The sequence below is a fragment of the Camarhynchus parvulus genome, chromosome 5 (genome assembly GCF_901933205.1).
Source record: "Camarhynchus parvulus chromosome 5, STF_HiC, whole genome shotgun sequence".
NCBI lineage: Eukaryota > Metazoa > Chordata > Aves > Passeriformes > Thraupidae > Camarhynchus > Camarhynchus parvulus.
The window spans coordinates 5,720,081-5,733,887 of NC_044575.1; the positions used below are offsets into that span (position 1 = coordinate 5,720,081).

At 44.7% G+C, this 13,807-nt stretch overlaps 1 protein-coding gene across 7 annotated transcripts in view; it reads right to left on the reverse strand.

Annotated features, from left to right (window-relative positions):
* The window catches only part of TEAD1 (TEA domain transcription factor 1), a 156,333-nt gene that overhangs the window by 26,067 nt on the left and 116,459 nt on the right, over positions 1-13,807 (reverse strand). For 4 of the 7 annotated variants that reach the window (XM_030948941.1, XM_030948945.1, XM_030948944.1 and 1 more), the window contains 4 exons: positions 5,820-5,954; positions 5,593-5,639; positions 5,072-5,133; positions 2,931-3,055 (listed from right to left, as the gene is read on the reverse strand). In XM_030948941.1, coding sequence (XP_030804801.1) covers positions 2,931-3,055; positions 5,072-5,133; positions 5,593-5,639; positions 5,820-5,954 — 369 coding nt within the window. Of the gene's footprint in view, positions 1-2,930; positions 3,056-5,071; positions 5,134-5,592; positions 5,640-5,819; positions 5,955-7,152; positions 7,165-13,807 lie in introns of all 7 variants that reach the window. The other 3 variants (XM_030948940.1, XM_030948943.1, XM_030948942.1) reach the window with 1 other exon arrangement.

Consider the following 13,807-nt stretch of genomic DNA (forward strand, 5'->3'; position numbering starts at 1 on the left):
ACCTTTGTGCCCATGCACAGCCCCACTGCAGGCCATGGAAGTCACCACAGCTGACAAACCTAAATTTCTCATTTCTGGCCAGGAATAGGGACTGCAAGGGGTCTGCCAGGATCAAGTCCTGTCCCCAATTACACAGTTTTCAATAAACTTCCAGGCTACAGTTTGATGTGGAATTGGAATACTTGCCTCTAGTACTATGAGGCTTTCTGGTTTTGTGTTGGGGAGAGAGAGGGAGGAAGGGTCACCTTTGTTTAATGAAATGTTGGAATTTGATGAAGATCCTAATTTATGTAATTTTCTGTGAAAAGTCAGCAATATAATGAATCTATAAGTGTCCCTTTTTCAGAAGATAGAGGAGAACTCCTGCACATGTCTCCTGTAGCAGCACACAAATACATTCATTTAAATACATTCATTTCTGAGGTCAGCAGAGGCACAAAGGAGATGCTGCAATCACAGCACATGCCTACAGGACTTCATGTGCACATTGTGGAAACACACTCAGGTCACTGATTTCACGTGGAAAGTAATAAAAGCCCATTTTTCCTCTGCTGTGCAAACTGTACCTGCAGTAAAACAGCCCCACCAAGAAAGGTGTGCAAAGCTGCAGGCAGAATTCACATTGTCTGCAGTGGCACTACAGGAGGCTGGGGGTTTGCTCTCACCAAGGAGAGCTCTTGTGGAGAGGTCTGAGCACTGGGCAGGGCAGGCTGGCAGGAGGCACAGAGCTGCCCCTGCACACCAGTGCGTCTGCCCAGAGCCTCTCCAGCAAACACCCTGGGAACTGCCCACACTGCCCTGGGGGCTTTTCCCAATGCCCTCTCAATGCCAAATAATCAAATTTACCTAATTCAATGTAAGCAACCCTTCTCCTGCTCCTGACTGCCCTTTCCCAGGCAGTGATGCTCACTCAGTGCCACAGGGGCTCATCCTTGGGTGCCCATGGCAGCTGCCTGGACGCTGCAGGCTGTCCCCATGCAGAGCACTGCCCCAGCTGGATGCAAGAATGAGCTAAATTGGGAACTGGCTTTGCCTAGAGTCTCATTTTTGCAGTGTTCAGTGTACAAGTAACTTCTTTTTTTTTAAAAACAAGTCTGGGTAGTTTGATGCTCCTGCCTGTCCTGTAAACCCTCCTGCATAAATGCATTTGAAGGGTGGGTTTCTCAGTCTTCTTGCAAGCTGGGACAAGACCCAGTGGGCCTCTGCACCCTCAGGAATTTCAAATAATATTAGTTTACTCCAAAGAAGGCTTCACAGTACTTGTGGGGCCATCCTGGGTAGCCATGCTTCTACTCACACCTCCACTGTATCCCTGCAGTGCCAAAGCTGCTCGGCTGCCCAGCCCCTGTTTGCTCCCTCTCACATAAAAACCCAGATACAGAGGCACCCCACCACATCAGCACAGGGGTTTTGTATATAGATTTATGTTATAAAAACCTCCAGAAAGAGGGATAATTAGGTGGCAAAACAGCCAATGAGACTGCAGAGAAGTAAGATTTCATTCAAACACAGACAGCAAGGCTGAGCATCACGTGGCCACATCCTGTTTTCCCAGTAACCTGGAGCACACACACACACACACATCCTAGTGTGGGGCAGGCTGGGGATGGCAGAGCCCATAAACCAGCAGGACACATTCCATGGGGTCAGCAAGGGCTGGGGGATCTGTGCGTGGATAAGGGTGACTGCTGGGGAGACCTGGCTGTTGTACCCAGGCAGCAGAAATCCAAACTGCTGCCCAGAGGGACTCAGGGCTGGGGGTGGAGGAGGAGCTCCAGAGTGGCCTGGAGGACTCTGAGGTGAAGCCCACCAGAGGCAGGCTTGCCATGAGACCACGGGAAGGCAAAGGGATTCCAGGGAAAGCAGGAATGCCCGACAGCCAGGTGAGCACTGAGAGAACCGTACCTGCTGCCAAACATTTGCTGCACCTCAAAGCTCATTCAGGCTGGCAAAGCTGCCATTCAGCAAAGCAGCACCCTGCCACATGGTGGGTGCATGGACAGCTGAGATATGGTGTATTTTCACAGGGATGTGTCCCTGCCAGGAGCATTCCTCTGTTGTAAGGTTTCTGGGCTATGTCTCCAATCCCCACAGTGCAGGGTAAACACTCCTAGGATAACACCCCTGGCCAGAGCCCATTCATGCTATGGTTTCCAGTGCTGGATTACAAAAAGAAAATGATAGCTTCTCTCTTCTCCAGGCTACTGTATTTTGAGAGGAATCTGAACAAAAATGGCCTGTCCACATCACCCATTCAGGACAGTATTTGCTTTGCAGAAATTATCTCGAAAAAAATTCTCAGGTTCCAGCTGAAAGAAGTTCTTTCAATTTATTTGCAATGCAGTAGAATCAGTGCTAGGCTACCTAGCTCTTGGTAAATATATGGTGATTAATGTCAAGGTTCAAGGCTTACTGGAGTAATGAAACATTACAGCCAACTTCAGGAACTACCCTTGCAGGTATAGTATACAGACTAAAAATTAAAAGAAAATTTAAAACTTCATTAAAAAAAAATCCAGTATGCAATATGCACTCTTTCTGGGCAAGTCCTCAATTTTGTTTTGGTTAGGAAACAGATTAGGCTTTAACTTAGAGTTCAAGCACTGAATTCTTGCCAAGAACACAATGCAATTTGGTACACCTGCTAAACTAGGTCAGCAGCAAGACAGGCGCCAGAGCAAACCCTGCCTGCTCTCACAGAGGCCTCTGGCTGCTGCAAATGAGGAAAAAGAGGGCAAGAAAGGAAAACACAGTCCTAGGGTGAGAGGAATATTGCACAGAGCAGCAGTGAGCACAGAGACACCGGGAGTATTCCATCATACATGATGGAAGGCGTGCCCAGAGGGTGGGGAGCAAAGGAGAAAAGCTGAAGATCAGGAGTAGAGGAGCAAAGCTGAGGATCAGTGGACACAAGGGCAAGAAATACTTACTGATTCAGGGTCCCTCTGCTGCTCAAGGAAAGCTGAAAACTCCACCAGCCTGAGCTTGGTCGTACCGATCGATCGGCCCTGCCACGCAGGCACGGAGGGAGCAGGAGCTGATGTGGGCTCAAAGCCTGAAACACAGGAAACATCTTCATCAGGAAGCTTCCTCAGTTCATATTTTCTCCATTAAAAATAATTGGGAATTATGCATGGGGCCCTTGGATATGTATATTAATTTTAGCAAGTAATTAATTCAGGATGAGTTAAAATTGGAAAAACTCAGGGTAATGTGTAGAAAAAGAGGCGGCAGCCCAGCAATCTAATAGTGGCAGAAAGAAAACTACTACTACTACTACTACTACTACTACTACTACTACTTTGTTTCCTTGGGGCTGTAACTCACTGTAGAATTTTTGTTTAAATCATAGACTAGATTACAGAGATTTATTAGAGACTTCACCTGGACCTACAGCTGCACCCTTCCTTGGAAACTGGCATCAAGGCTCACAGGAGACATGACTGCCTTGGGAGTCAAGAGAACTGACTCCATTTCTGGCTCCTAATGTGCCACATGTCACAGGTAAATCACCCCTCTTTTTGCCTGTTTCTGCTGCCACTCTCAATTCCCCTCTCCTATTTAGAGTACAAGCTCTCCAAGGCAGGGACTGTCTCTTACTACGTATTTGCACATTGGGTCTTGACTTCTTTTGGAGCTTTTAGGCATCATTATGATACAGCTAATAATAAATAATTACTGTAGAGAGCTGAATCATACTCTAAAAAGAAAAAAAAAATGTTTCAAATTGATTATAAAGAGAGAATGACATGATCTAGATAGAGAAGGGATGTTAACCATCCTCTCTAATTCACCTCAAGAGAAGGAATAAATGCTCTCTCTTGGTCCTCATTGTAGAAAATTGGACAAGAAGGAAAGAAAACTGTAAAGGAAGAGGAAAAGGCAGCAGCTCACAGGCAGAACTCATCTTGGGAGAGATACAGGAACAAGAAAAGCAGGGGAGAGGCACCAGAAGTACGAGAATAAAGATTATCCTGGACTAGGCTGAGAAGCAGGGAGAGGTCAGAGGCAGCATGTGAACATATCCCATAAAGGGAATGTGGCACCTGACCCCAACCCCAAAATTTAGGCAATGAAGATGTGAGGCTTGTGCAAAACAGGGAATTACAAAAGTCACTGGCTAGACATGAACAGGAATTCCAATGAAGCAAAAACTCATGTACGAGTTTTGTCAGATTTAGAAATACTGATGTTCCTATTCTGAGAGAAAACATGGATGGGTAAAAGAAGACAATAGAAAATACCTGTCTTAGAAAATAATGTTATAAATTAGAGATGTCAAGAAAAGGGCATTCTCATGAATGCAGAAAAATAGCTTTAGTTCAAAGCATTAAATAGCAGCAAGTTAGAAAATCATAAAGAATTGGGTAAGAGTCAAAAACTTGCTACACAGAGTCAGAAGCATTGGGGTCATTTGGCAAGGGAGACATAACATGAGAAATCATCTGCAAAGAAATAATGAGCTTTCATGAAGTCAGGCATGGAAGGAACCTGGGAAAAGTAGCAGGGAAGTAGCCATGGGAAGGGCTTGATCAAGTTGAGCAGTGAAATTCAGAATAAAATTAGGTACTTATCAAAGTGGTACCAGGCAAAGCAGGACCTCCAGGAGGGGATGAGTTATAAACAACCTGATACATAGAGAAGTTTTATACTTAAGGCTAAACATTTATGATGTTGGGAGGGGTTTTAGGCTCAGTTTAAAATAAATTAAGGTGTATTCTTATTACACAGCTATTCTAAATGAAACATTCATCCTATTACTCATTTTTTACAGTAATTCCTACAATACAGAGTGCTGACTAGAATTTACACATCACAACTCCTTGCATATGCATTAGTGCTTCCTACCTAAAAAAAGCCCAAACACAATGATTTTCCCTAAGATATAATATAGGATGATATATATATATATATATATATATATATATATAGGACATTGGGATTGATGTTTCCTTTGGCTGGAGGACACATGAGATCCTGAGCAGTGGCTCTGCCCAGGGCAGAAGTTAATAAATCACATCCAGTACAAAATTCAAGTATTTTTAAGGCAGAGGATAAACGGGAGGATTACCTGAAATGGGAGCTGTGACTGATGGCTGTATAGGATAGGCCTGCTGAACGAATGGCTTGACACTGCAATAAAGAGGTGCACAAAAATCACACATTGTGCCATCCACAGGAAATTCCATTAAGAGTCACACAGTATAGGAGAATAGGTGCCTGATGACCTTCACCCACAAACATATCTCTTCCTTGCAGAGCATATTTAACAGACAGACAGCACAGAGGGAATAGTGGGGGGGAGAATTACACCCAGAGGTGGGCACTGCTGGGACTCCCAGAGGACACTGAACTATGGGGACACAAAGGAGATTGCCCATCTGGTATTCAGCCTCAGTTTCGAGGTCTGGGATCCCTTATAACTTTTTGAAAGTGGGTTGACATCACTATAAAGGCTCTTTCTTTCCCTGAAACTGTCTTTACCTCCTTTTTGGAAAAATTTGCAAGTTCTTGCTTCGCTGATCTCCCAGAGTGCACAAGCCACCCTTCACACTGCATAGAGAAAAAACACTTTTGAATTTTCAGACTTACTCTTGCGAGGATCCAGGCTGCCCCGTTTGAATCATGCCCGGCCAAAACTGAAAGAGGAAAAACAAACAAACAGGCCCACAGTTGTTCTCTTTGTTGGAAGGACTTGGGGTATTTTTGAACAGGCACGATTCCTTTTGCAAACTCAAGTCAAAGCATTAATCCACTCATTCCATCTTAGTTTTCTACGGAACGTTGTTAGGGAATACAGGGATTTTTTTGGGACTTACCCCAGGTGCCCCAGGAAATGTAGGACGGGGAATTCCTGGCAGGCCCAGCTTGTTGTGAATAGCAGTAGCTGAGACTATCTGAGCTGATGACATTGCTGCCATGTGCTGGAGTGCTTTGTCCTTTGCTGTCTGATCCTTTAATATGACAATTACACGGAGTCTTAAAACATTTGGCACAACAAATGACATTAAATAACTGCAGCTACAAGCACGTAACTAAAAACTTAAAAAGCCACACAGAAAATGCAAAAATAGCAAACCATGCAGGGAAAAAAAAAATACAGCACAGAGGCTAACACTCAAACTACCTCAAGGCAAAACCTCCTCTCAGACATGCATGGTAGACCTGAATTCTCACAGTCTGCTCTGCCAACACACAGGAAGCTCTGGCACAGCAAACTACTGCCCAGTTGTTTATCTGGGCAAATTCTGATTTTAAATCAGGCTGGGCTAAACAGGGAGTGCTCCTGAGGCTCAGCTCTGCCTGCAGGACAGGGAGCACTGAGATTTGAGCTCTATCATTTCCATCTAAGAGAAGTCTGCCTTTCATATTGCCCTGTAAAATGAGAACACAGAACTGCGGCTGACTCGCAAACAGGGACAGTTTTCTTCATGCTTAGGGACATTTTGGATTCAGCTTTATGACAAGCATTTCCAAAGTTAGGTCACAAACATGTAAATGACATCTTAAATGTTCAGTTGTGGCATTTTACTGATTTACAGAGCTCCCACAGAGAGCTACCAGCCATAAAATCCCTGCTTTTTTCCAGCACACAGGAAGGAGTTTAGGAAAAGGTGGGCTGTTATCAGTTACTTGTGTTAGAGCAGCACTTGAGTCCCAGCCACTGCCAGTCAGGGATGGTCACAGGACAGAAAGGGAAGGCCTCTTAATGCAACAGAATTAACCAGGGGGATGTCTTAGGTCAGGGAAGATGAGAAAACAACAGACTGCTACACGCTGGTACAGCAGGGCTCCTCATCCAGAAGTACTGGATTAATAACTATCAATATGTAGGTGTGACACTTAGAATGAAGGAACACAAGCAGTATTAGGCAAGGATGTTTTGGGTTGGTTGGGTTTTTTTCTGCTTTTATTTTACAAGCAAAGTAGCAAGCATGCTGGCAAGAGGTGCATGCTCTTATGTGTGATATATGACTTTGCACATATGCTCCCTCCAAAGCTTGTATGTAGTAGTACTATAGGTGAGCAGTTTCTTCCTTTGAATAGCTCCTTTAGAAACAGCACAGGCTGAAAGTACAGGAAAAGCTAGCCAAAAAAATTCTGCCAAGCACAGCTAAGGTACATAATACTTGGTTTAGTCAAAATACTTACCATGCTTGTTACCTGGATACAACAACAAACAGTTTATTAAAATGCTTGTGTAGAATAGCAGACTCTTAGCAAAATATGAACAAAATAGTAAGAGACAAAGGAAGAGCAGCTTGCTCAACATTAAATATAAGCTTTAAACAAATGCATTATTTTCACCCAGGGTCTGATTCATTAAAAGGGGGGAAAAATGGTTTAAGAAGAAAAAAAAAAACCCAACAAAGCCCTGAGGAGAAACAACTCCCAGCTCCCTGTGTGAAAGCTGTGGATACTGAAGGAGAGGGATTGTTGCTGAGTGTGCTTCCCTGAGCTGTGCTAGGATCCCCTGTGGGACACAGCCTGGAGAGCAGCAGGTGGAGCAGGGCAGGAGCTGCTCCAGCACCATCCCCTGTGCACCTGCAGGACAGCCCTGTGCTCAGCACCATCCCCTGTGCACCCTGCAGGGTGTGAGCCTGCAGGACAGCCCTGTGCTCAGCACCATCCCCTGTGCACCCTGCAGGGTGTGAGCCTGCAGGACAGCCCTGTGCTCAGCACCATCCCCTGTGCACCCTGCAGGGTGTGAGCCTGCAGGACAGCCCTGTGCTCAGCACCATCCTGCACCTGCAGTTAGCCGCAGGACAGCCCTGTGCTCAGCTCCCTGACCGCAGCAGCGGCTCAGCACTCCCTGTGCACCCTGAGGGTGTACTGACACTGTGCTAGACCATCCCTGTGCCTCAGGGTGAGCCCACACCCGGTCGTCCTGAGCACACTATGTGCCAGGGACCAACTCAGTCCTTTCACAAAACTTGCAGCTTTCCAATAGAAGCACAAGCAGCTCTCTGGTGAAGAGCTGGAGGCCAGCCCTGGCTCTCAGCCCTGCCTGCCCCAGGGTGGGAGGGTGTGCACAGGAGGTTTGTGCATGGTATGTTTTACTGGCTGCCTTTGGATGTCTGCAGGCTACAGAGGTGTTTAGCTGGGTGCTAAGAAGTGGCAGAATCCTGAGGTTCATGCAGCTCCCCAGACCCCTCTACACTCTTGCACAGCAAGAAGGACCCTCCATCATGAAAAGATGAAAGTGAGATTTCCTGAAGCAATATGGAGATCTAGACCTGCCAGATTTTTCTGTTCCACCCTTTTTTTGTAAGCAGAGCTGGCTTGGAAATGCCAAACCATGAGAGTCTCACACAGCCTGCTGAATCCTACCAAAAACCAACTTTCAGGGGATCTGTGCCCTGTGTGTAAAATAAATGATACAGGACACATGTGCCTCTGGGTCCTAGCAATCTCCAAAACCCTGTGAGTGCTGCTTTTGTCACTACCTTGTTATTCTCCAGACCTGCTGGGGCACTACAGGCTCCCCTCCTGCCTGCCCCCAGCCATGCCTGTGCCACCACATCAAGATGTGCCTGTGCCTCTGCCAAGGGCACAGATTCTTCTGGATCCACTATCAGATGGAGCTAAACTAAAGGAGAATTTAAAAGTAAAAGCTTTGTCAGGGCTATTAAAGTCCATTCTTGGGAGTTGAGGTAGATTATGTCTATGAAACTGTTCTTCTTGACTTGCTTTATCCCTCTAAAGTCTCTGGCTATTCTCTGCTAGTGTTAGTGCAGCTCCAGGAGAAGCTGTATTTATTTCTGCCTTGTGAGGCACTGAAACCAACTGAAGTGCATTACTTTCTGTAATGTCATTGCCATCCAAGGACTAGAATAGGAGCCTGGACACCCAGCAACAGTTACAGCAGGCAAATCCCACCCTAACACATGAACTAAGAAAAATTTTTGAAGATTTACACTTCCTTCAAACTCTTCTGGGGAGCTCTTAGTCACCATTACAGTGAATCTGCTGATCCTGAATTTTAGGGACAGTGACTGGGATTTTTGGAGGGAGAAAACATTTTTTTCTTTTACGACACAAACTGGTATGTGCCTTCCTTCTTACCAATTGCTGCTTTTCACCCTAGAATGATCTGTGTTTTGTGGGGCCATTCCTCTCATCCTCTTTGGCTGATTACATTTTCAGGAGGGTGGAGAGAAAGGGAAAAACCTTTAGAATGACAGCTCACAAAGGCAATCTTTGCAACAGAGCTAGTTTTGAGGTGTTTCAACAACCCCCATAGAGCTTCCCCGTGGTGACAAATCTGGTCTGGTACATCAGGCCAACTCCAACGGGAAGTTTCACCTTTTGTAGGCTTGGGAATCTTTGCACAGTGGAAAGATCAGCTTTTCCCAAAGAAACTTTACATTCAAACATGACAGAAATCAAATTCAAAGTCAAATACAAACACTTTCGAGGTCCTGAGTTGCACTGGCAAAAAAGCACCTTCAGCTCCAGATCATCTTGGAGAGCTGCAAGCTGCCTGTGCTTGTATAATCAAGCAGACTTCATGGTCTTCAAAAATAAATGGGATAGCCATATTTTAAAGCTGATTATTTAGATTGCAATATTAGCTCGTCTGCCACTTAAAAACAAGTGTATGTTGGGGGTTTCTCATGCTGTAATAGAGAGCACTCGTAACCAGGAGGGAATGAGGCTCTCTACCCATCAATTCTGGGATGAAACCTGGTAACTGATTAATAACACACAATGGTATTACATCACACTTTAGGCAGCAAGAGAAGGAATATATCCAATTAAAACGGCAGGGGTAATTTACACAGGCAGATTACAGTAATTACCCGGGCTGGAATTTGGCCAGGACAAATGGGTTAACACCCCTACTCTAAAACAGGAACATTGTGGGATTTTTAATGACTGCAAATAGTTAAGATTTTGATTTCCTATCTTGTCCAAAACAGAAAGAGGTTGGTTTTGCTCTCACTTGTGCTGGTTTGTAAAGCTGGAATAATTTCTTTCAGCCCAATTGGTTTACACTGATGTAGTAAAATAAAAGTTTGGCCCAGCAAGCTGCAGCCCTGTGCTGAGATTCAGCAGAGGCTTGGGGGGACAGCATCTCCTACTGGATCATTAAATCCTGCTGGAGCTTAAGGTATTCCTTGGATAGGTCCCATCTGGCCCTGACCTGGTTTGACCCTACTTAATTGATGAGCTCAGATGGGATTGCTGCTGCCCAGGAATGACACTGGAGTGAGCAACAGGCTGCACTCACACCCCTAGCTTGCCCTCCGCTTGTAAAAGTCTTCTGCACTGTGGTACATAATTAGTAATGAATGTTACCAGGGTGTGTTTAGAGTCCAGGCAGTGGAAAACTGGTCTAGTTCCACTAAATCCCTAAAATATCATCTTTGCAGGGGAGATCAAGATGTGCCTCGTGTTCTAGCCGACTGCTTTTGGCTGCAGTTTCACACACTTTGTTTTTGGAAGATGCAAGCTCTAAGCATCTAATGCAAGAAGACTACAACTTTTAATGAATCAGGCCCTTGAGGTTTGCTTTTCACAATTCATTTTGGAATGCAAAATACATAGTTAAATTAGATAATAATAATTCCCCAGTATAATTCATTTATAAATCTTAATATCTATAAAAGCCCTGCATGAAACAAGAGTTTTACATGACAAGCACAAAAGGATTTGTGCTTGACTTTCTTTTAATCCAACATAAACAGAAGAATAATTCAATCAATCAGTTCAAACAAGTTCTTAAGCAAAAAAATAAAAACTGTTATCTTAGAATGACAAATGGGGCTTTGAATACCATGTTTTCTATGACTTTGGGAGTAAAAAAAATCTTAAGACAGTATGAGGAGAAGTAAGCACAACAGAGCAGTATTAATTCAAGAAGCCCTAAAACCTGTACCAGTATTTCAAATGCAAAACTTTTCATGTAAGAAAAAAAAACGACATAAGAAACAACAATTTGTTCACAAAATGGATGTTACAGTAACACTAGCATAAAATAGCTTCCTAATAAGCAATTTTGCAGATGTTATTTCTGCTCGGATCTCATATTGATTCAAATAACCTTTACAATAATTAGCTGTAGCTCAAAAAAGATAAACAAATCATGACAATATACAATTGTTCTGGACAAAAGATAGAGAGCACTTCAGTGTTTCTAGCCCTGATCTCCAATTTGCTTATTATTAGAGAAGACAGGAGTAAATACAAAAGCTGGCTATTTCAGCCAGGCAATAGCTAATGCCAAGAAGAGAATGCGCATTCAAAGCTGTCCCAACTTGCTGCCTAATGAGTAGCAATTAATCCATCTTATTGTATTTCAAAATGCTGAAGACTCCATTCACATCAAAGGGAATTTTTCAAGGCTTTTATCATTGTTCATTTAAAAAAGTATAGAGCTATCTTTAGCATTTTATAATTGACAACAATATTTTCTTTTTACCCCTAAATGCGGAATGTAGAATAATAGATTTAAAAACATGTAATAGATGTGAACTGTAGGCATTTTAATGTGTCATTTTAATTTTTTGTCTCTGACTAATTAGTCTTGCACTATGAAGAAAATCTGATATGAAAGCCTAAGATAGATGTACATCCTGCTGTGAACACCTTTACTCTCTGTTTATGTACAACTTCCAATCCATCTTTTGTCCTGAGTGGACAGAGGTGACTTTGGCTCCCTGTCAGTGCAAAGGTGGGAATGCTGTGACCTGACACTGTGGACTGGTGTATTTGACACAGAAGCACAGCACAGGAGTGTAAAACCTCTGCTTTGCCTCCTGCAGCCTCTGCCTGAGAGGAAATGCCATGAAGAGGAGCCGCCTTTCAGATCTGTCTCCAAGGGCAACTTTATCTCAGCCTCTCTTCCCATTTTCATGAGATTAAATTTCTCTAACTTCAGGAAGATTCTAATCACCTCAGTATATATTAGGATTAAAATCTCTAAAATAGGTGTATTTTCCTGCTGCAAAGAGAATTAAAATGTGTGACATCCCTGGAAGGGCCAGGGGGAAATTCTTTACTGGTGGTCTTGAAAGGCAGCAATAACATTTATGGGTGAAACTTCACTTCCTTGCAGGCTAAGGAGCCATCCTTCCATCCTTCCATCCTCAGTGATTGCAGGCACTTCTCATTGAAGAAAAGGGACTTTGCTGGACCAAGCTGAGTTCATGGCATGCAGGTGAGATTCCTGCCTCTTAGGATAGCTTCCAATGCCATGTGTGCAGATAGCTCTGAGATCCTTCCATCCTTGTGGATTTTTGCAGAAGATTAACACAAGAAGATTTGCCCCAAGTCCTCTCCTCTCCAAGAGCAGGTTTCAGACCCAGGCAGGACAGTAAGATCTCTTGGTACAAAATAAACTCAGCAGCTACTTGGGGGAAAAGGGTTATTTGTATAAACACTGTCAAACTAAGAGGACAGGAGCCAATGGGACAGATTGGATCAGACACATCTCAAAAGAAAGTTGACATCAGATCCATAGGGGATTTTTTTTTAAAGTAGTAACTGCTTCCCTGGATGCCACCAATCATAGATTTTACAAGTGGCAGCTCACTGTTGAAAGGGTGAGTTGGCCTGGGTGGGAAGCATAGGATCATAGAATGGTTTGGGTTGGAAGGGACCTGAAAAATCATCTCGTTCCAAGCCCACTGTTAGTGGGACTTTTTTAAAAGGTCACCTCCCACTAGACCAGGTGGCTTCAAGCACCATCCAGCCTGGCCTTGAAGACTGCCAGGGCTGAGATACCTACAGCTTCTCTGGGCAAGCTCTTGCAGAGCCTCACCACCCTCACAGTAATTTTTTTCTCCTCATATCTAATCTAAACCTATTCTCTTTCAGTTAGAAGCCATTTCTCCTTGTCCTGTCAGTACATGCTTTCATAAAAAATCACAGGTGTAAAAAACTGTGCATTTAATCTTCTCCTTGGTCACCCCTTCACCGGGAATGCAGACAGCACCCACTCCAGGACAGCAAGAGCCCATCATCTTTCCAAGGACATTGATGGGGCTCTTCAGGCTGCTGCCAAAATTGGTCCCTGTTGAAACAATGACCACTCAGATGTGCTGGAATGTGTCCACCTTGTCTTCCTTTTGCACCAGTGATGTCCTTCTCAGGCAGCTTTTGAAACCCTCTGCAAACTGCTTTGGCATGGGGGAGTTGGACTAAATGATCTCCAGAGGTGCCTTTCAATCCTAAACAGTCCATGATTCCAGGTGAATCTGAGTGACAGTGGGCCATACAGATGGTTCAACACAGAAATCATAAGAGAAAGGGGCAGTAGCACTAACAAAATGTCTGAAGAAGTGAAGTTCCATCTCAGGTTCAAAACCAGCAGCTTCTGCCACCTCCAGGGAGCAATTGCAGCAGGCAAGAGGAACGAGAGCTCTCTTCTTCCTAAGGCAGCTCCCTTATGGCACCTTCCTACATCAAAGTTTCACCTCTTCCATGGCGGGAGGACAAGGCCTGTGGGAGGCTGTCCCTTCTCCAGGAGGGACCAGTGCAAGGGAACAGGGGCCATGCCATGGCTCCTGTTCACTGGGACCAACACTGGCAAGGCTGAGAAGAGGGAGGTGGGGAGGGCCTGGCTCCTTCACCCTTGCTGGGCACTCCTCAGCTGAGTGCAGGAGTAGCTGGGGAGGTGTCAGGGCTCTGAGGGAGCTCATCCCACGGGCAGCATGGAGACTCAGCAAGGACAGGCAGCTCGGCACCCATGGGCCAGCCAGCCCCGCTGGGGGAGGCCTGGAGTGGCTTTTGTCAGCAAGGACAGGGGCCAGCAAAGCTCTGTCACCTGTGTGCAGTCTGTCCCCACCGTGGTGTGGCAGAG